The sequence below is a fragment of the Diabrotica virgifera genome, chromosome 1 (assembly GCF_917563875.1).
Source record: "Diabrotica virgifera virgifera chromosome 1, PGI_DIABVI_V3a".
In the NCBI taxonomy this organism is placed as follows: domain Eukaryota; kingdom Metazoa; phylum Arthropoda; class Insecta; order Coleoptera; family Chrysomelidae; genus Diabrotica; species Diabrotica virgifera.
The window spans coordinates 318368435-318389292 of NC_065443.1; the positions used below are offsets into that span (position 1 = coordinate 318368435).

Genomic DNA, 20858 nt, shown 5'->3' on the forward strand with positions numbered 1-20858 from the left:
ATAAAAAAAAAAGAATGTGTGTGTACTTTGTACGCACGTAAGAAGATATTCTTCTATTATATAATAGGTAATTTAAACGAAGTAAATATACTTAAAAGGTTATTTGTACTTATTTTATTTAAAAATCAAACTAACTTTCTTATCTGCCACTTCCAAAAAAGAAGAATATCTTCAAAAATTATATAATAATATACTTACAATCATAAAATCTATAAAAAAATAAAAAAATAATAACTTGCTTGGGGCTTGAACCCACTTCACGTCTACCGCGCCGTACGAAAGTTGACGCCATTTCAAACTGCACCAAACTCTCATATACGTCATGTGGGAATATACACAAACTAAACGTTTACACCATAAATTTATATGAATTTAATAAAATTATTAGTTTGATTTTTGTCGAAATAAAATACAACAAAATATAGAGTAAGAGAACGATATATGAGATGAAGATTTGTAGAAAGTTTATTCGTAATCAGATTACGTAAATTAAAGCATTGCCTACTAATAGGTAACTACATTATTTTGTTTACATTTTCCAAATAGATAGGTATTGAAACTATTTTCAAAACGGCTTTTCAAAACTATTTAAAAAGTCACTATAATTATAAATTTGATTTTATTTCTGTCCACACATCAATAAAAGCTAATATTATACAATATTTTTGTTTACCGATAACCTCCATATTGAACAAATATTGACAGATCATTTCAAAATTTCAACACCCAATCAGAGCCCGTATAACAACTAATACCATACTGTCGGTGTGCGCATGCGCGCGGATCAATCAAATTTTACCCTCAATCGATTCGCCGCTAAAGAAGAATATCTTCAAAAAATAAAAACAATAGACTATTTATTCCTTAATTTTTGTTATATTTTCTTTCCTTTTCAATCGGTTCCATCCTGTTACTATTTTTTTGCTCTCCAAAATTATCAGCACTAACCTAATGGTATGCCATTCAGTGGCGGATCCATAGGGGTGTAATAGGGGTCATGACCCCCCCCCAGAAGAAAATAGATATCAATTCAATAATCCTAAAAAAAGAAAAACCGAGAGGCGTCAAACAAAATAAAAATTTTGGGCCCATCCAAAAAATAATTGAAAACCCCTTGCTAGTGGTGGTAAGATAAGTGACCTTGCAACAGAGAAAAGTAATTAAATCACCCTCAAGATCTATGACCCCCCCCCCTCCTAAAAAATTTCTGGATCCGCCACTGATGCCATCGAACTTAAGTAAAAAATCAAGCTATCATTGCTAAAATATAATAATATAGATATAGAATTTTGAATGTAGACCTTCTTTTCTTAAATCGGCTCCTTGTCTATTACTATTAGTTGTTATAAATGACAAAATAGAAATAATGCATTAATTAAAACTACTTATGCTAACTTTAATTGATGGAATTACAAAACAGTTTTTATTGCATGTACGAAAAAATTGTTTGTGCATTGTTTGTATAATAATAGATTATATTTTTCACGTCAATTAAACCCATGGATTTTTCTTAATGAGTCTTGTTGTATAATAAAAATGTCGTGCAGGAAATGTAAACATTGCTGTTTTGATAAAAATAGACGCTTAGACGATACAGACAATGAATAAAAATAAATAAACAATATAAAACAATATAACAAGATAAAACGATAAAAAAGAAACAATAAACAATAAACAACAACGTTTAAAAAAATATTTTTTAACATTATTGAGAATTTTTAGGAGACTGTTTTCGTATTTGGTAATTTTTCATTTCTACTATTTTGTTACTCTTGGTATACCCCAGTTCGGGAAGAAAAAAAGCTCAAAAAAAATTTTTACAGCCTATTCGGAAAAAAAAAATTTTTGCCTATATATAATATTATATAAGATATAAGTTTGAGAGTAGTATAAGCATTACAATAGGGGTTCTAATGGGGTAGTGATGTGTCTCAAATAGTCTCTTCTACTCAAATGTTAAGCTCAGGTTCACGTTGGTGAACCCTATTCACTTAGCTGTAACTGGGAAAAGGCGCAAAATGTCCTCTGTCAAAATTTTCAATGTGTTTTAAATGTATTCGTTTTTTTTTCGAAACCTGAGAAAACTAATAAATATTTTTGAAAAATTTAAATGCAGAATGAAAGATTACGTTATTGCCGAGGACCGAAAGTCTATTAGAATAAATGAAAAGTTTTTTTTTAATGAAATATTTGCAATTAAAAATCACACTAAATTTTCTCATTTATTTTCACCCCTAAATTTAATTTATTAAAATTAAAATAAACATTATATAAGTAGAAGTTTTTAGGGACTTTCGGCCCTCAGTAATAATGTAATCTTTTATTCTGTGTTTAAATTTTTCAGAAATATTTAGTAGTTTTCTTAGGATTCGAAAAAATAAATACATTTAAAACACATTGAACATTTTGACAGGCGAAATTTTACGCCTATGCCCTTAATTCATAAATATAAATACTTAGGTCATGAAATCTAAATTAATAGATCCAAAATTTGGGTAGGGAGAGAAATAACTTTATTGTAAGTATTTACAATATATTTTTAAAAAGAATGGCTACTATTTTTGTTTTGTATTTTTCTTATCTAGTACAATTAGAATAATTTTTTATCATTAAATCAACAGTATTTATTACAAAGTCTACAATTAATAATATTTGTTATAATCTAGGCTAACTTGACAAAACAAAAGTTAACTCTAAAATGATAATGTTATGTACACTATAAAATATTTTCGTGAAATATACAGAGAGGCAAAAAAAGGACGACAAAGAATATTACGAATTTAGTCATATTTGCCATCTAGTATTAGGACAATAATACTGTTCTAAAATCAACTCATTATTCTTTATTTAACACTAAATACAATTCTTGAACTGCATCTTCAAATCTCGACTTACATTTCAGATCTGGCCAAAACTTCTCCATTACCTTACTCCTATCCTCCACAAAGAACATCTGTGATTGTTCTGGATCTTGGAAAACATGAGCTAGTTTTTCTTTGGGAAACAGCATCAATGGCATGTAAAACAAAGACATTAAAAGGGCGTATGGTTTTACTTCTTCTATATTCCTTAAAAACTGATCGTATGGCATGATTTTGTTGATATTAATGTTATATTTGGACAATATTGATTTTATGTCGTTATAATATTCATCCAATAGTCTTAATCCAGACTTTATTCTTGTTTTAAAATCAGTATTTATAGCCATGATAAAGTAAGCATCATAGGAAGGAAGACAGTACCTTAAAATCTGAAAATCGAGGAGAAGACATGCAGTTTGGTTGGAGTCGTACAAGAAATTATTGCACCAAAGATCACCGTGTGTGACAAAATTTCTCACAGTTTTGGAAGGCTCCACTATATCAAAAACTCCAATCATCATACTTCCACATTTCTTCTTAAAGTTCTCCAATGTACCAGGTTTGAAAACGTGAGGGAACTTATCAAAAATGTAGTCGTTAGTTCTCACAGTACAGTCAAACATTTTTCTTGTCTGCTCATTACCTTTTATGGCAAAAGTTTCTTTTAACATGTCTCCAAAATAGTTGTCCATCCTAAAATCGATTCCTAACATTTCAGACAACTTTTCTTCGAACAGTATCCCACAGCAATGAAACTTGGCCAGTTGTTTATACACTAGGGATAGCTGGTGGTAGGTAAATGGTACTTGTATATCTAGATTGGAAAAGTTCTGGGCAGATATATCGTCGAACACCATAAACTTACCTTTCCTCGTCAAGTAACATTCTGGTAGGAAATCTGTGATGTCACCAAATCCTAGTTTTCTCAAATATGGAATTATTTTCACATAAAACTTTTCTTCCTTTTTAAACGACATTTCCGACATAGCTTTTCTCATTTCGTCGCTATTTAAGGGCATATGTTTGAGGAACAATTGGTGCAATTCGTTTTTCTCGTTGATCTTGATATAAATTTTCAACTTGAAATAGTCACCTAAAAAACCATTTTTTTCATCGACAGGTTTGATTTCAAAGTCCACAAATTCTACGTCTTTATAGTCCACTTTTTTATTTTTGATGATTTCGTAGCAATCTTCTCGAGTAATGTTTGGATATAGAACTGTTTCATACAACTCCATTAGACCCACTTTGGATTTTTCACTATTCTTTTCATTTTCCGACATATCTTTCAATACTTGTAATTTTACAAACGGCAAGAGAGTCGTAACAATTTCGTTGAAGTCTTCGATTGAGATAATAGATTTGTGCTGCTTCAGCTCTATTAACTTTTGCACTAACTGGTTGTAGAAATGGTTTAGAAGGTCTTGGAGATATAAGAACCTTTCGTGTTGAGTTGTATTGCGAAAGATAGCCACTAGAGCCTTGTAGGTAATTTTCCTCACACTGTCTTCTTTTTTCGACTCTTCCTCGGCTTTTTTCTTGATATCGCTTACAACATTTTCCAGTATATCAGGAACAACTCCGTTGAATAGTTTTTTCGATAAGTTGAACGAGTTCTTTGGCAAATAATCTTCATTTTTGTTATTATCTGTATGTAGTTCTTGCAAAATCACTTCTAGTAACACTTTCAGTGGTTCTATCTCCATTATAGGAACTTTGGTATATTATTGTCGTAGTATACACATAATAGGCAAAAATTTGAGTTAAATTCTTATATAAACTAATGTAATAACAATAGAATGACAAATGTTATGACTTCCTAATTGTTTCTGTGGTTTAAAAAATAAATTATATGCTCCTTTTAAACCTCGAAACCTCTACTTATGATTGAACTTAATAGTAGGTTGGTTACTACACATAACGATAGACATTTTCTAGGAAATGCCATCTAGTAATTAATAATAAAAATATAATGATAACGTTTATTTTGCATGAAAAAGTATACACATATAAAGCTATGTATAATTACAATGCAATACAATAAGATAGTTACCCCATGAAGCGAAGTATTTAAATATAAAAAAATGACTGTCCGCTATTTTTTAACTGGAATATTTAAAGGAAGTAAATAAAAAAGACGTATCATATCATGTGTATCGAAATGTTTATTGAGTCACTGTTTCTTTATTAACATTTAAGCAAAAAAAACGAATTTTTCATTAATTTTAGTATTTTGAAAAAACTACGCATTGTAGATGAAAACGTCGACAGACAACTTTCTTAAAAATACTTACTCTTTAATAACTCTTCAATAATATTCTTAATAAATAAAAATAAATAAATAACCTAAATACTCGTTAAAAAATAAAAATATTTAATAGGGGAGTGCAATTAGAACGAAAACATGCATTGTTTCGGAAAAATTCAAACAAGCTTATATTTTTCTAAAACTTTTTTTGTTAGTTTATATACAAGTAAAAAGTTCTACTCGCGGATTTGGCCGCTAATTGTTTATTAATTGTTTAAACAATAACAATGGTTTTGTATTAATAATTTTAAAAATATCATTAAATTCATCATTTTACTTTGATCAAATATGTTTCTATTTTGTTTTTGATTATACTAAATCCGAATATGGCATTGCAATTTGAAAATTATTATACAGAAGCCCTTATACAGTATGTCTGCGCAGCTAGGAACCACATGGAAAGCTTTTTTATTATCAATTTTACGAAAAAAAGTTATTCTTCATAAAATGCTCTGGATAGTCAAAAATCTAAAACTCAACCATCAGACATCAAATTTTATCAATTTTATACGAGTTATATCAAAAATATGAATTTCGTTAAAAAGTAAAGTACCTTTATATTTCAGAATATCAAAAAACGCTATTATGAAAAGTTGTTTGAAATTAAAAACTATGTTTAAATATACAATTACATTATTCTAATCGAAATTTTTTTTCAATTTGTTCTCAAATTACGGATACTCATCATCATTTTATTACAATTATGATAACTATTTTATTATCACTTTTACGAAAAAAAGTTATTCTTTATAAAATGCTCTCCCTGGTCTAAAATCTAAGATACAACTATCAGATATTAAACTTTTTTAATTTTATACGAGGTATGTAAAAAATATTAATTTTTCTTAAGAGTTAAGTGCCTTTATTATGCACAATATTTTAATTAGAAGGATGTAATTGACCACTAAAACAATTTTGTTTATTCCAAACAACCTTTTCTTAATAACAATTTTCGATATTGTGAAATTTAACGATAGGTACTTTACTCTTGAGTGAAATTCATATTGTTTGACATATCTCGTATAAAATTCATTAAATTTGATATTTGATGGTTGGATCCTAGATTATATACGATGCAGAGTATTTGATAAAGAATAACTTTTTTTCGTAAAACTGATAAAAAGTTATCAATAGGTTCCAAGTAACGCAGACATACTGTATAAGAGCTAAAAAATGTTTTTTTGCTGAACATTTATTATTGTTGAAGTTTATTCTTAAATGTATTTTAGGTAAGTTTTACAGACAAAAGTTTTGATCTTTTTCTATAAACATTTTTTTAGCTGGTAATTTTCGGTTTTTGTATTATATTTTTGTTATCTTTCTTAATTTTCTCAAAAAGAAATAGTCTATTTTATTTCTAAAGTAAAATAATTTAGTGCATTTTAAAGATTACATCCTAACTTTAAAGAGGCACTTATAAAACTGTAATAGATCTGTTCAAACTGTGGTAACTCTATAAAACTACGAAGATTTTAAAAATTATATTTTTTAAGACGTCATATCATTTGAATTAAATTTTTGAGATTTTTTTTTTTTTTAATGAAACATCATTTAGTACGGTGCTTGAAATAAGTTGTGCAAAATTGAGGGTTTTATAAGAAAAATTGTATTAGTTACACATTTTAAAATCATTTTTAAACAAAATTCATGTAAGGCTCACTTTCCGCCCCCATCGTACTTATGCCCATACATTTTTTTTCTTTTTATTAAAACCATAAGATAGCTTGATTATTCTTCTTTTAGGTTCAATTTGTAAAATTTCATTTGATCCATTAGTTAAACAATTAAATTAAAATAACTCAACCGTGCACTTCGCCGTACGTTAGTTTAGAGTGCGCTAATGTTTGTGAGAAGGGCGACTTTAGCGTTATAAATAAAAAATTATAGAAGATACAGATTTAATTTTAGAAAATTCTTTATATGAGGTTTTTTTGTAAAATTTTCTGAATTTTTCAATGGTCAAGTCAGTTTTGTTCTAAAATTTATATTTTCGGAGTTATTTAAAAAACATCAAACTTCGTAGTTCATTTGGTTAATAAAAAATGAAGCACCCACTTCTGGAGTAGAGCTTTTCGATATGTTGTTTAATAAACATTTCTTAATGAAATTATAAAAAGTTCTATCTTGTTTGATTTTTTCCGAAGTGAAAATCTATATACACTCCCCTATAAAACACACTTCACAATGTGAGCTTTTATATAGCTACCTACTATATGTGCAAAAGGTGAGCCCGATCGGTCTAGTAGTTTTTAAACAATTCTATTTGTTTATCACTTTTGAGAAAAAAAGTCATTTTCAAATGGCTATACAGGTGCTTTTTTGGTTTCATTCTCTTTTTAAAATCTCAATTGTTCATGTTTTTAAAAAAGTATATCCATTTTTAATTTCTTTCTAAATTTAAAATAATTGATGCAAAATGAAGTTCAATTTTTCGCCTTACAAACAATGGGCCGTTTTAACTTTTACAAAAAAAAACAATGGTTATGAAAAAACACAACTTCTAGAAAAAAAGAAGTTTGTATTATAACCCATAGACCAGAAGATAATGTTTTTAAAGTAGCGCAATTATTTTAAGCTTTAAGGTTGGCTTTTGTCAAAAAAAGTTAATTTCATACCCACAACCTGAATTTTTTAAACGATAAACATTTAAATCGATATAATATATTTTTCCACCTACCTCTAACGAAAGTATACTTTTCCGGACCTGATAGTAGGGACCAAAGTTGTACTTTTCCTCCCTAGGGAGGAAAAGTATTTTTCTCCCTAGGGAGGAAAAGTAAAAGTGACGTCATGGTATTTCATTCATGAAATATAACTTATTGACGCCCGCCTGTACAATATCTATTTTCTATTACGTAAGTTTCTATACATTTTAACGTTTATTTATAAAACACCCTGTATTTTGCAGAATGGTAAAAAATAGTAAATTGTTATTTTGATTTAACAATGTTTACATTATTAATTTGACTTATATTTGAAAGTTGACAGTTATATTGTACCTACTTGTTAGTTTTAGTTTTAATAAATTTTGTTGGTTAGTTACATAAATAAATTAAGTAAAAATGAAAAAATGACTTGTTATTTGAGGAAGGTTGAAAACCCATATGTATAACATGGGAGTAAAGTGCTTTTTCCTCCGCAACGCGTCGGGCAGTAAACTTTATTCTCGGGAGGAAAAGTAGCACTTTCCTCCCTTGTTATACAAATAGCTATTGCCAATAATGTTTAAGAATTAATCGAAAATTTTCCATGGCAACCTATTTATTGATAACAATTTTTAAACAAATTGTCAAAAATTGCTTTTCTTGTTTCAAAATCACATTTTTTATTATTCAGGATATTTTAAGACGAAAGTTATTCATGTAATTTTTCTGTAAGCTTACTTTATGCATAAAATTCAAATAAACAGTTAAAATTACCGATAAAAGCCAGTTTAAGCTTTTTTGGTGCCATTATTCCATAGATTGGAGATTGGACATCGAATTAAAAACAAAAAATATGGTCTTAAGTCAATTCGTTTCAAAATGCATAACTCCATTTTGATTTTATCTTGCAAAAGATAGTTTAGGCAAAAAGGGAATAAGTAATGGAAATAACGTAACTAGAGATACATTGTCCAGCTATGAAGAATTTGAAAAATAAGTAAGAGATCAAGTACAAAGAGCAAAGAGAATAGCTGGATACCTTAATAATACTATGTATAATCGACATATTAACTGTGAGATGAAATCAGTAATCTATAAGGCCAGTATAAGACCAACAATGAGTTAAAACAAAGAGAATGCTGTAAACAGCAGAAGAATCACAAGAATCGCAGGAAACAGGCTGAGAAACTGAATAAGAAGTGACGCGATCCGAGCAAAATATAATGTACAGGGTATAAGCGAGTGGACACTAAGTAGAAAAAAGAATGGAACAATCATGTCAGTAGAATGGCGCATACAAGGGTCGTTAACATAGCAAGGGACAAATCACCAAGTTTTAGAACAAGTACCTACTGCCCAAAAGTTGGACTGTTCCACATTATTACATGGTGATTATATACTGACAACAGCCCCCTAATGAACAAGCAAAATTGCTTGTAAGTATAAAGGAAGAAGGCTTTTTTATATAACCAAAGAAATATCGTACAAAATGTTGAAACTTTTTGGGACACACTATAGGTATATACAAATAAATATCTCATATTCATTATCACATAGGTACAAAATCCTGATTTAATTTTATCACACATTTTATATTTGACAACAATTTTCCATTAGTTATTCAACGATAATTAAACGTTCAACATCATGTGCGACCATTTGAGGATTATAATTGAAGTGATAGTTCACGAATTAGGGAATAAAAAATTATCTGAACAAATTGCGAACCGATACATCGATTTCTATACCTTTGAACTACCTGAAGATCTGTCTTTCAATGGTATATACAAAGATAATATCATAAAATATATCGAGGGTCTCAAAAACAAAGCAAGTGATGAAATTAACGAAGAAAATAGTGTGGAAAATGTGATCTACAGATGTCTATTCGCCATATATCGAAATACCACGCAACGAGAAAGATTCTTGTATCTTCACGATTTGTTGGAATACTTATATCAACAGTTAGTACAAAAAATCATTCAATTACAAGAATATTCTTTACTAATATCAAAAAATGATTTCATTAGAAAAGTTAGAGTATTACTTCCGCATGTCAAAGTTCATAATATAAAATCAGTGAGTGAAGCATCCATAGAAAATGAGGGATTTAAAGAAGCCCTTATTGAGCTGTGTGAAGCCGCCCTATACCCAATAATTTTAAGAGAAGACTGCTACGAAATTATTAAAAGTAAAGTATGTATTGAAAAGACAATATTTGTAAACTTTGAAGTGAAAACTGTACAGGTGAAAAACGGTTTTTTGTGTGACTATTTAAAGCTACGAATTAGCATAATAAGAAGTGAAGCTGATCATGAAGATCATTTCTTTTTTGTTAAATGTATGCCCAACACAGCTAAAATTGACGCCACCAGGAAATACTTAGTAGAAAGCTCGTTTAAAAAAGAAGAGCTGTATTACAGGCAGTTCATTCCTTCTGTGGCAAAACTGGTCTCAGCTGAAATGACAGATTTCGTACCAAGGAGTTATTATTCTGTACAAAATCAGTTCATCGTTCTGGATGATACTACAAAAAATAACTTTGCCAATATTGAAGTAAATGTACCACTTTCTTATGATCAGATATTGCTAATAATGAAACAGTTGGCCAAAATGCATGCCGCTAGCATGATATATGAAGAAAAGTTGTCCAAAAAACTTAACAAACCGTTTAGATCCAACGATTATTATACCGAAATGCTAAAGGAAGCGATGGACATCAATGATAAAACAGTTCAAGCATACTTTGAGTGCAGCATCAGAACAGTCAATTATTTATTTGAAAAGTGTAAGAATAGATTCAAGGACTTTGACGTTGAAGACAATCAAAAGAAAGTGAGAGAAGGTTTTTACAAAATGTGTGACATAATTAAACCATCCGACAAGTCTAGGAACTTTGTTACTCATGGTGATCTCTGGTGCAATAATATTGTGTTCAAAGACGATCAAAGCTCGTGTCTTCTATTGGACTTGCAGATGGTTAGATATAGTAGTCCAGTATATGATGTTTGTATCGTACTGGCACTGAATACAGATCAAGATACTAGGAGAGAATATAGCAAAAGGCTTTTGGATGATTACTATACAGATCTAAAAGATAATCTAAGTAAGTATGGCATTAATATCAAGGATGTTTTGAGTTATGAGCAATTCATGGAGGAATTCAACCAATTTACTCCTGCTTCACTCATGCGTTCGTTATCTTTGTTATCTATAGTGCTACCACCTAGAGAAAAAATGAATGAATTTATAAAAGATCCTGATGATGCTCAGAAGATTATAGTTGGTGATCGCAGTGGTGTTATAAATGTGTTTTGGGATGTACTGGAAGAAAGATTAGGAGGATTGCTCGAAGACCTTTATGTTTGTTTTAATAATAAATAATCTTTAACATTCTGTGTGTAATCCTTTTAGGGGAGTGCATATAGATTTTCACTTCGGAAAAAATCAAACAAGATAGAGCTTTTTGTAATTTCATTAAGAAATGTTTAATAAACAACATATCAAAAAATTCTACTCGAGAAGTGGGTGCTTCATTTTTTATTAAACAAATGAACTACGAAATTAGATGATTTTTTTAAATAACTCCAAAAATATAAATTTTACAAAATTAAGAAAAAATTCAGAACATTTTACAAAAAAAACCTTATATAAAGAATTTTCTAAAATTAAATCTGTATCTTCTATAATTTTTTATTTATAACGCTAGAGTCACCCTTCTCACAAACATTGGCGCACTGTAAACTAACGTACAGCGAAGTGCACGGTTGAGTTATTTTAATGTAATTCTTTAACTAATGGGTCAAATGAAATTTTACAAATTTAACATTAAAGAAGAATAATTAAGCTATCTCATGATTTTAATAGAAAGAAATAAAATGTATGTGCATAAGTACAGTGTGGGCGGAAATTGAGCCTTACATGAATTTTGTTTAAAAATTATTTAAAAATGTGTAACTAATACAATTTTTCTTATAACACTCTCAATTTTGCACAACTTACCTTTCAAGCATCTTACTAAATGATGTTTCATTCAAAAAAAATCTTAAAAATTTAATTCAAATTATATGACGTCTCAATAAATGTAATTTTTGAAATCATCGTAGTTTTATAGAATTACCACCACTTTAAGACGGTATTACTCAAGTTTGAATAGATCTATTACAGTTTTATAAGTGCTTTTTTAAAGTTTAGGATGTAGTCTTTAAAATGCACTAAATTATTTTACTTTAGAAATAAAATAAACTATTTCTTTTTAAGAAAATTAAGAAAGATAACAAAAATGTAATACTTACAAAAACCAAAAATTACTAGCTAAAAAAATGTTTATTCAAAGTGATCAAAACTTTTTTCTGTAAAACTTACCTAAAATACATTTAATAATAAGCTTCAACAATAATAAATGTTCAGCAAAAAAATTTTTTTAGCTCTTATACAGTATGTCTGCGTAACAACCTATTGATAACTTTTTTTATTATCAGTTTTACGAGAAAAAGTTATTCTTTATAAACTACTCTACATTGTATATAATCTAAGATGCAATCATCAAATATAAAATTTAATTAATGTTATACGAGGTATGTCAAAAAATATGAATCTCACTCAAGAGTAAAGTACCTTTACATTTCACAATATCGAAAATTGTTATTAAGAAAAGTTGTTTGGAATTAAAAAATTTGTTTTAGTGTTCAATTACATCCTTCTAATTAAAATATTGTGAATAATAAAGGCACTTAACTCTTACGAAAAATTCATATTTTTTACATACCTCGTATAAAATTAAAAAAGTTTGATATTTGATGGTTGTATCTTAGATTTTAGACCAGGGAGAGCATTTTATAAAGAATAACTTTTTTTAGTAAAAGTGATAATAAAATAGTTATCATAATTGTAACAAAATGATGATGAGTATCCGTAATTTGAGAAAAAATTGAATTTTTTTTTTATTAGAATGATGTAATTGTATATTTAGACATAGTTTCTAATTAGAAAAAACTTTTCATAATATGTAGCAGTTTTTGATATTCTGGAATATAAAGTTATTCTTTAACGAAATTCACATTTTTGACATAACTCGTATAAAATTGATAAAATTTGATATCTGATGGTTCAGTTTTAGATTTTTGACTATCCAGAGTATTTTATTAAGAATAATTTTTTTTCTTAAAATTGCTTGTTTAAATTTTTCCGAAACAATGCATGTTTTCGTTCTAATATATAATTGCACTCCCCTATTTATACATCTCAAATGTTACTGTAATGGTATTTCACAAGAATTATTGTTCATATGTTTCAGTTTAATTTGTAAATGTATCTATTATTCTAACTACATATAATAAAAATGTCTTCTTCTACAGAAGACATCTTCTTCTTCGCATTTCTCAGCTTTTCTGTTTTCAGGTATCGTTATTCCTTGCTCTTCTTCGCCACTCGCTTCTGTCCCTAGTGTCTTCTTCGCCTAAACCTTTCTCTCTCAAGTCTTCTGTGACAAAGTAATTCCATCTTCTACTCAACGTGCTTCTAGCTCTCCTTCCATCAACTTCTAACAGCTCCATACTCAAGTTGTTCCTGATCCTCTCCCTTCTAGTCTTATCCACCATCCACTTTAACATTTTTATTTCAGCTACCTACATCTTCTTTTCCTAAATCTTCTTCACAGACCACACTTCACACCTGTTCATCAACGCAGGCCTCAACACAGTCTTTTATATCTTTCCTTTCAGTCCTTTCCCGATTTTTCAATCACAGAGTGCCCGCTCATTCGCTTTCAGTTAAACCAACCAGCCTGTATCCTGTGGGCAATTTCTTGATCGAATGTCCCGTTTTCCGTTATGTAAGAACCAATGGCGGATCTAGACAATAAGTGCCTTGCGGAGGATAGCCCGATCAGGATCACAAAATTTTACGAAAATCTCCAAAAAAATAAAGGAACGATGAAAATTTGGGAATAGGTAGTTGAAATTGTCTATTATTATATAAGAAAAATTTACAATTCTACATTCCTTCCATTTTACAAAAATTGGGAAATACGGGGTGAAAAATATTTTCTCGGGAGTGAAAAAATATACGTTTACAATAGGCCCGGAATTGGATAAAATGACTAATTCTAAGCAACTTTTGTTCTATAGAGTTTTTTCACTCGAGTTATTTGCGAGTGAATAAAATATGTTCAATTTTAACAAAAAAACATGTTTTTGGACTGTTTTTCGCAGATAACTAAAAAAGTAAGTATTCTAGCGAACAAAATATTCTTAGTAAAAATATAGCTTATAAAAAATTGAAAAAAATGATGTACGCGTGAGGTCTAGAGACCCAGTAGAAGCAAAGTTGTAGCTAATGAAAAGTAGGTTCTTTACAACTTACATTTTTATTACAACTTAATTAAATTAGAAAATTAGAAGAAAATTCATTACAACTTACTTTTTTAAAGTGTTTAAAAAAGGTCTATTTTTGTTTTTTTAAAAAAACTTCTAACATTAAAAATAAAAAAAAGTGAGTTACGCTCAAAATATTGTTGGTCCCTTTTGTTTTTTGGTACAAAAATCCCGAAAATCACCCCCTAATTAGCTTCCCAAATAAGATTAATCGTTACCGCTTCACAAGTTCAATTCAATTCAATTCAATTTATTAACCAAAATTTACAATTTTAACTAGGTATAATAATAATGTACAGAAAGACACCTAGATGTGAAAACATCTGTGTGTGTCTATAGAAAAATCCTAAATAAATATAAATTATTAGTTATAAACAAACATAACATTAGTTATAATTAGTTATAAAATATATTTGAGAATCAAAATTATTATGAATTTAACTTAAAACTAAGTAAACAACATATCTTTATAATATGTAAAAAAAACAACTTATAGATATTAAGAATTCCAAATAAAAAAAATTCAGGATTTACAATTCGAATTGTGTTTTGTTTCCAGTAATACAATCAACTACTTTTTTATTAAACTTTTTTATTTATTTGATTTCTTTTATTTTGTTTGGTAGTAAATTATAATACTTGGATGCCCTAAAAATCACAGAATGCTGGCTTATTCCTCGACTTAACTGTGGTAATACTAGGTCCTTTTTGATGTTACCTCTAGTTTGGTAATTATGTTCTATTAGTGTCTGTTTGGAGAAATTTTTGTGAATATACATATGTGCAACATGTTGAAATATAGAGTGTTTTCAAGTCACAGATTTTATTATTATATAATTCATTTGTAGAGAAAAGTTTAGGTTTTTTGAACATTATTTTAATAATTGAATTTTGAGCTACTTTGAGATTTCTTATGTTGTTTTTATATGCTCCGCCCCACAATAAAGTTCCATACCTTAGTAAAGGCTCAATTAAGGATTGATAAATTATGGTGATCAGTTTTTTTGTAAGAAACTCCCTTAGCAGATAAAGTTTATGCATATAAGTGCCCCAATCTTTTTTGTTAGGTATGTTATGTGGTGTTCCCATTTAAGATTTTTATCTAAATATACTCCTAGGTATTTTATGACATTTACTTGTTCAATAGGATCTTCAATGGTTTGTTTGTTAATGTTTTCAAAGTTTGGACGATTTGTATCATTTATAGAAAAGGCTATGTTGAATACCCAGTAAAAATAAGCAACGGCAAATCTAGGGGATTTTTGTTATTGTATGATGTAGTTGGAAACAATGTTATATAAGTGTCAGATGTCAACTGTAAGCAAAAATAAGTGTCAAGGAAAAATAAATGTTGATTTTGATGTTTAAGTTATTTGTAGAATTATTGAGTTTTCTTTTAAAATAAAACTGACTAGAAGTACTTCGGTGTTTAATTAACATCCACGCAATTCTGCAAAACATCAGGTTATGGCCCAGATCACTTGTTTCGTGAGTATTTCGCCAGTAAAAAAGTCAGTGTTGAAGAGCCTGTGTGGGTAGTTTGCCGCGGCCAACGAAAATAAAAAAAAAAGAAAAGCTGAAAAAAAAGGTGAAAAAGAAGCTCGAGTATATATACATAAAAAAAGAAAAACATAAATCCGAAAAATGGAAAATTCATCGGCTGCGTTGAAACTTAGTGGTGGTGACAACTGGGTAGCCTGGAAATTTCAAACAAGGGTAGTGCTAAAAAGCCGTGGTTATTATGACATAGTAATAGGAAAGTCTGTGAGACCGAGCACTACTGGAGATGACCAAAAGAAATGGGATGCTAGTGATTCAAAAGCACAAGAATTTATAGTAACCAGAATAGAGCAAGGCCCTATGACACACATTTTATCCTGTGAGACCTCGAAAGATATGTGGACAAAGTTGAAGTCTGTCTACGACAAAGAGTCAGAGGTGAGCATTCATTTAATGCAACAAAAGTTTTTTCTCTTGGAGTTTTCATCAGGTAAAAATGTTGCCTCATTCATATCACAGCTTGAAGAGATAAAAAATAAGCTAAAGCAAGCTGGTGAAGAGCTGTCCGATAAAATGATCATGACAAAAATACTTATGGCATTGCCAGAGGAATATAAGCATTTTCGATCCGCATGGGAATCCGTACCATCTGATAAACAAACCCTAGATGAACTTACATCAAGACTACTTATCGAAGAAGAAAGAAGTAAGTCAGCACAGGGCAGCACAGCATTGGCGATGAAAAGTGATACAAGCAGAGAATTTAAAGGGCAAAAGAAAACCAGATTAAAGTGCCATTTTTGTGGCAGAGGTGGCCATATTGCGAAAAATTGCTTTTTCAAGAAGAAAGAGAGAGATAATAATAGCCAGAAAGACATAAAAGTATGCAGTCAATGTAAAAGACGAGGACACAACTTACGAGAGTGTTGGTTTAATAAAAATAAAAATGAAAAACAACAGACAAGCAGAGAAGAAAATAAAATTGACAGTAATGCATTCATGGTATATACTGGGAGTAAGAAAAATAAAAATGAATGGTGCTTGGACACAGGAGCTAGCGAACATATGTGCTGGAATCAAGATCTGTTTGAAGAATTGATAGAGATAAGCTATAAAAAACAAGTAAAAGTCGGAAATGGAGAAAAATTACCAGTTAAAGGTATTGGAAAAATAACTCTATGGGCATTTAATGGTAAGAAATTTATAAAGTCAACCCTGTCAGATGTATTATTTGTGCCAGATTTACAATTTAATTTATTCTCAGCTGGATGTGCCTTAGATAAAGGTTATAAGATGTTTTCAAACAATGAAAAATGTGAATTTTATAATGACAAAGGAGAAATAAGAGCATTGGCAACACGGGATAACAAATTATACAAAATGTTATTCTCACAAGAACAAAACACTGAAACCTTTGCAAATATTTTAATTTCGGAACGCACCCCTAACGAAAACTTGTCTGACGGTCAAGTTCAAGAAAACAGCTGTTTAGTAGATGTATTTTTATCAGAGTGTAATTCTGCAAAAACAACAGAAAGTTTGAGAGTTTGGCACTGCAGACTAGCACATCAAAATACTACATATGTGAGAAACTTTTTAAGGCAAAATAACATTGATTTTATAGACGAAAAATTCGTGTGTGAACAGTGTTTAACAGGTAAACAACACAGAATACCATTCAAGTTAAGTGAATCAAGAGCAAGTGAGCCATTACAATTAGTGCATACAGACGTATGTGGCCCTATGGAAGAAGAGTCTTTAGGGGGAAATAGGTATTTCCTGTTGTTAAAGGATGACTATACAAATTATAGGTACGCGTATTTCATGAAAAATAAATCAGAAGTTAAGAAACACCTTAAAAATTTTATATCATTAGCCGAGAGAGAGACAGGCTGCAAGATGAAAAATTTACGATCAGATAACGGTTTAGAGTTTATGAACCAAGAAATAAAGGAGATGCTTGACTATCAAGGCATAAAACATCAGAGATCAGTAGTGTATACGCCTCAGCAGAACGGTAGGGCTGAGAGGGAAAATAGAACCCTAGTTGAATCAGCCCGAACTATGATACAAGGGCAAAAGTTGAATAAAAACTTGTGGGCAGAGGCCATACATACAGCAGTGTATGTTTTAAACCGAACAGGCCCTAGTAGCATAAAAAATGTGACACCTTATGAATTATGGTACAAAAAGAAAGTCAATAATATTTCTACACTCAAGAGTTTTGGTTCTAGAGTATCAGTGCATGTCCCAAAAGAGAAGAGATTAAAATGGGATGCAAAAAATATGTTTGGTTTCTTTATTGGCTACAGTGAGGATGTAAAAGGTTACAAAATATTTGTCCCAGACAAAAATAAAGTTGAAATTCATCGAGATGTCATATTTTTGCCCGAGAAAACCATAGAAATAAAAAATGGGGAGACAGACATGAATAAAAACATACAGATGATATGTGAGGAGATAAAGTCAGAAGAAGATGACAGTGAAGCAGAAGAACCTCAAAATAATAGAGAAGAAAGCAGTGAGAGTGACCTCGAAACTGATAGCAGTGTTGAAGATGTGAATGAAATAGAGCAGGAGCATGGATATGACCTGAGAAGACATATAAAAAGACCCTTAAGATATGATGATTATGTTCTGGATGATGACGAAATGAGTTTGTTGACTTTTAGTGATGATGAAGAACCCCAGACGTATGATGATGCAGTGGCCAGTAGTGAGTGTAAAAATTGGAAGAAAGCTATGCAATCAGAAATAAATGCGTTGCTAGAAAATGAAACATGGGAGTTTGTGCAAAGTAGTGATGGTCAAAAAGTCATTGAGTGCAAGTGGGTGTTCAAGAAAAAGAAAAATGAAAATGGTAAAGTAGTGAAATATAAAGCTCGTGTGGTAGCTAGAGGTTTTCAACAAATTGGTATGTTTTTTAATGATATTTATAGTCCAGTAGCAAAATTACCATCAATAAGGATTTTCTTAGCCATGTGTAATACTTTTGATATGAAAATTCATCAAGTAGATGTTTGTAGTGCATTTCTAAATGGGGATATTAAAGAAAATGTTTTTATTTCACTCCCAAAGGGATTTAAAGAAAAAGAGGGCACTATTTGCAAATTAAGAAAATTCTTATATGGTTTGAAAAGTTCACCTAAAAATTGGAATGACAAATTTCATAATTTGATGCAAAATTTGAGTTTTTCAAGATCTGAATATGAATATTGTCTTTATATTAAAGTAAATGAAAAAGGTAGGATATACATTTTGCTGTATGTTGATGATTTGCTGTTGGCAGGTACAAATGATCAAGAAGTTGAGAAAATAAAATACATTTTAAACAAAAACTTCAAAATGAACGACTTAGGTCAAATAAAACATTTTTTGGGTATGTGCATAACTCAAAATTTGTCTGAAGGCAAAATAAAAATTAATCAAACTGTTTACTTAAAAAATGTTTTGAAGAAATTTGACATGTCAAGCTGCAAACCATCAACAACACCAATGGATAATAATTTTCACCACGATTTTCTCAAACGAAAAAAATCTGAGAGCATAGAGATAGAAAAGAAATGTAGAGTTGCTATAGGATGTTTGATGTATGCAATGTTATGCTCAAGACCAGATTTGTGTATAGCTATAGGTATATTAAGCAGGTATCAAACATGTGCAAGTAACGATTTGTGGGTAGCAATAAAAAGAGTATTGAGATATATTCAAAGCACAGTTACTATGAGTTTGATATACTATAAACATAAATATAAACAGGAAAATTTGATAGTAGGGTACTCAGATTCAGATTGGGCAGGTGACCGTACTGATATAAAATCTACATCAGGATATGTATTCAAAGTTTTTAATTGCACGGTGTCATGGGCATCACGGAAACAGTCTACAGTCAGTTTGTCCTCTACTGAAGCTGAATATGTTGCACTAAGTGTATGTGTGAGTGAAGCATGTTGGCTAAGATACTTAATGTATGATTTAAAAATAAAACCTGATTATGTAGCGGTTCTAATTCATGCAGACAATCAAAGCGCTATAAGGGTTAGTAGAAATCCGGAATTTCATAAGAGACTAAAACATGTTGATATTAGATTTCATTTTGTACGAGATAAAATTAAGGAAAATATTGTTGTATTAAAATATCTTAATACAAGTGACCAACAGGCTGACATATGTACAAAACCATTAGGTTTAACTCTGTTTAAAAAATTTAGAGAGTTGCTAGGTTTAGAATAAAAAATTAATTTAGATCTAGGAGATTTACCGTTGAGGGGGGGTGTTGAATACCCAGTAAAAATAAGCAACGGCAAATCTAGGGGATTTTTGTTATTGTATGATGTAGTTGGAAACAATGTTATATAAGTGTCAGATGTCAACTGTAAGCAAAAATAAGTGTCAAGGAAAAATAAATGTTGATTTTGATGTTTAAGTTATTTGTAGAATTATTGAGTTTTCTTTTAAAATAAAACTGACTAGAAGTACTTCGGTGTTTAATTAACATCCACGCAATTCTGCAAAACATCAGGCTACATATTTAGTTTTTTTAGCATTACTTTAGTTACTTTACTTATGTATTGTTTATATTATCTATAAGTTTCATTGGTTCAAAATGCTCATTTTTGAAAAAAATGGGTTTAAAATAAAACATTTTTTTTAATTTTGAAAAAAAAAACGGAATTGTTCATGGAGTTAACTTTAAAATTATTAGTAATACCAAAAATCTTAAAGAGTAGTAAAATGTACGTTTTGCTTTTCTGAATATTTTTGCTTTTTTGTTTTCTTGTTAGACAAAAATTGGTTATGCTATGGCTCAGAATCTCTTAATTATGTCATAAAAAAACCAACTCCTGTACCAGCAACGGCATCATTCAATACTATGTAATAATTAGGATCAGATTATGGGATCCACATGAAGATAGGAAACTGTTTTTCCACCTACCTCTACCGAAAGTATACTTTTCCGGACCTGATTGTAGGAAGCAAAGTTGTACTTTTCCTCCCTAGGGAGGAAAATATTTTTCCTCCCTAGGGAGGAAAAGTAAAAGTGACGTCATGGTATTTCATTCATGCAATATAATTTATTGACGCCCTGTATAATATCTATTTTCTATTACGTAAGTATCTATACAATTTAACGTTTATTTATAAAACACCCTGTATTTTGCAGAATGGT

The 20858-nt window shown here is 29.8% G+C and overlaps 2 protein-coding genes across 2 annotated transcripts; one reads left to right on the plus strand and one right to left on the minus strand.

Moving 5' to 3' along the window:
- Positions 1–2828: 2828 nt before the first annotated feature.
- Positions 2829–4709, minus strand: LOC126886471 (uncharacterized). Its single transcript, XM_050653428.1, has one exon. It carries the CDS (start codon positions 4565–4567, stop codon positions 2837–2839), a length of 1731 nt encoding a protein of 576 aa, XP_050509385.1. The 5' UTR covers positions 4568–4709; the 3' UTR covers positions 2829–2836.
- Positions 4710–9414: 4705 nt separating this feature from the next.
- Positions 9415–11210, plus strand: LOC126886463 (uncharacterized). The gene has a single exon (XM_050653416.1). The coding sequence runs from the start codon at positions 9462–9464 to the stop codon at positions 11196–11198; it is 1737 nt and encodes a 578-aa protein (XP_050509373.1). The 5' UTR covers positions 9415–9461; the 3' UTR covers positions 11199–11210.
- Positions 11211–20858: the final 9648 nt, after the last annotated feature.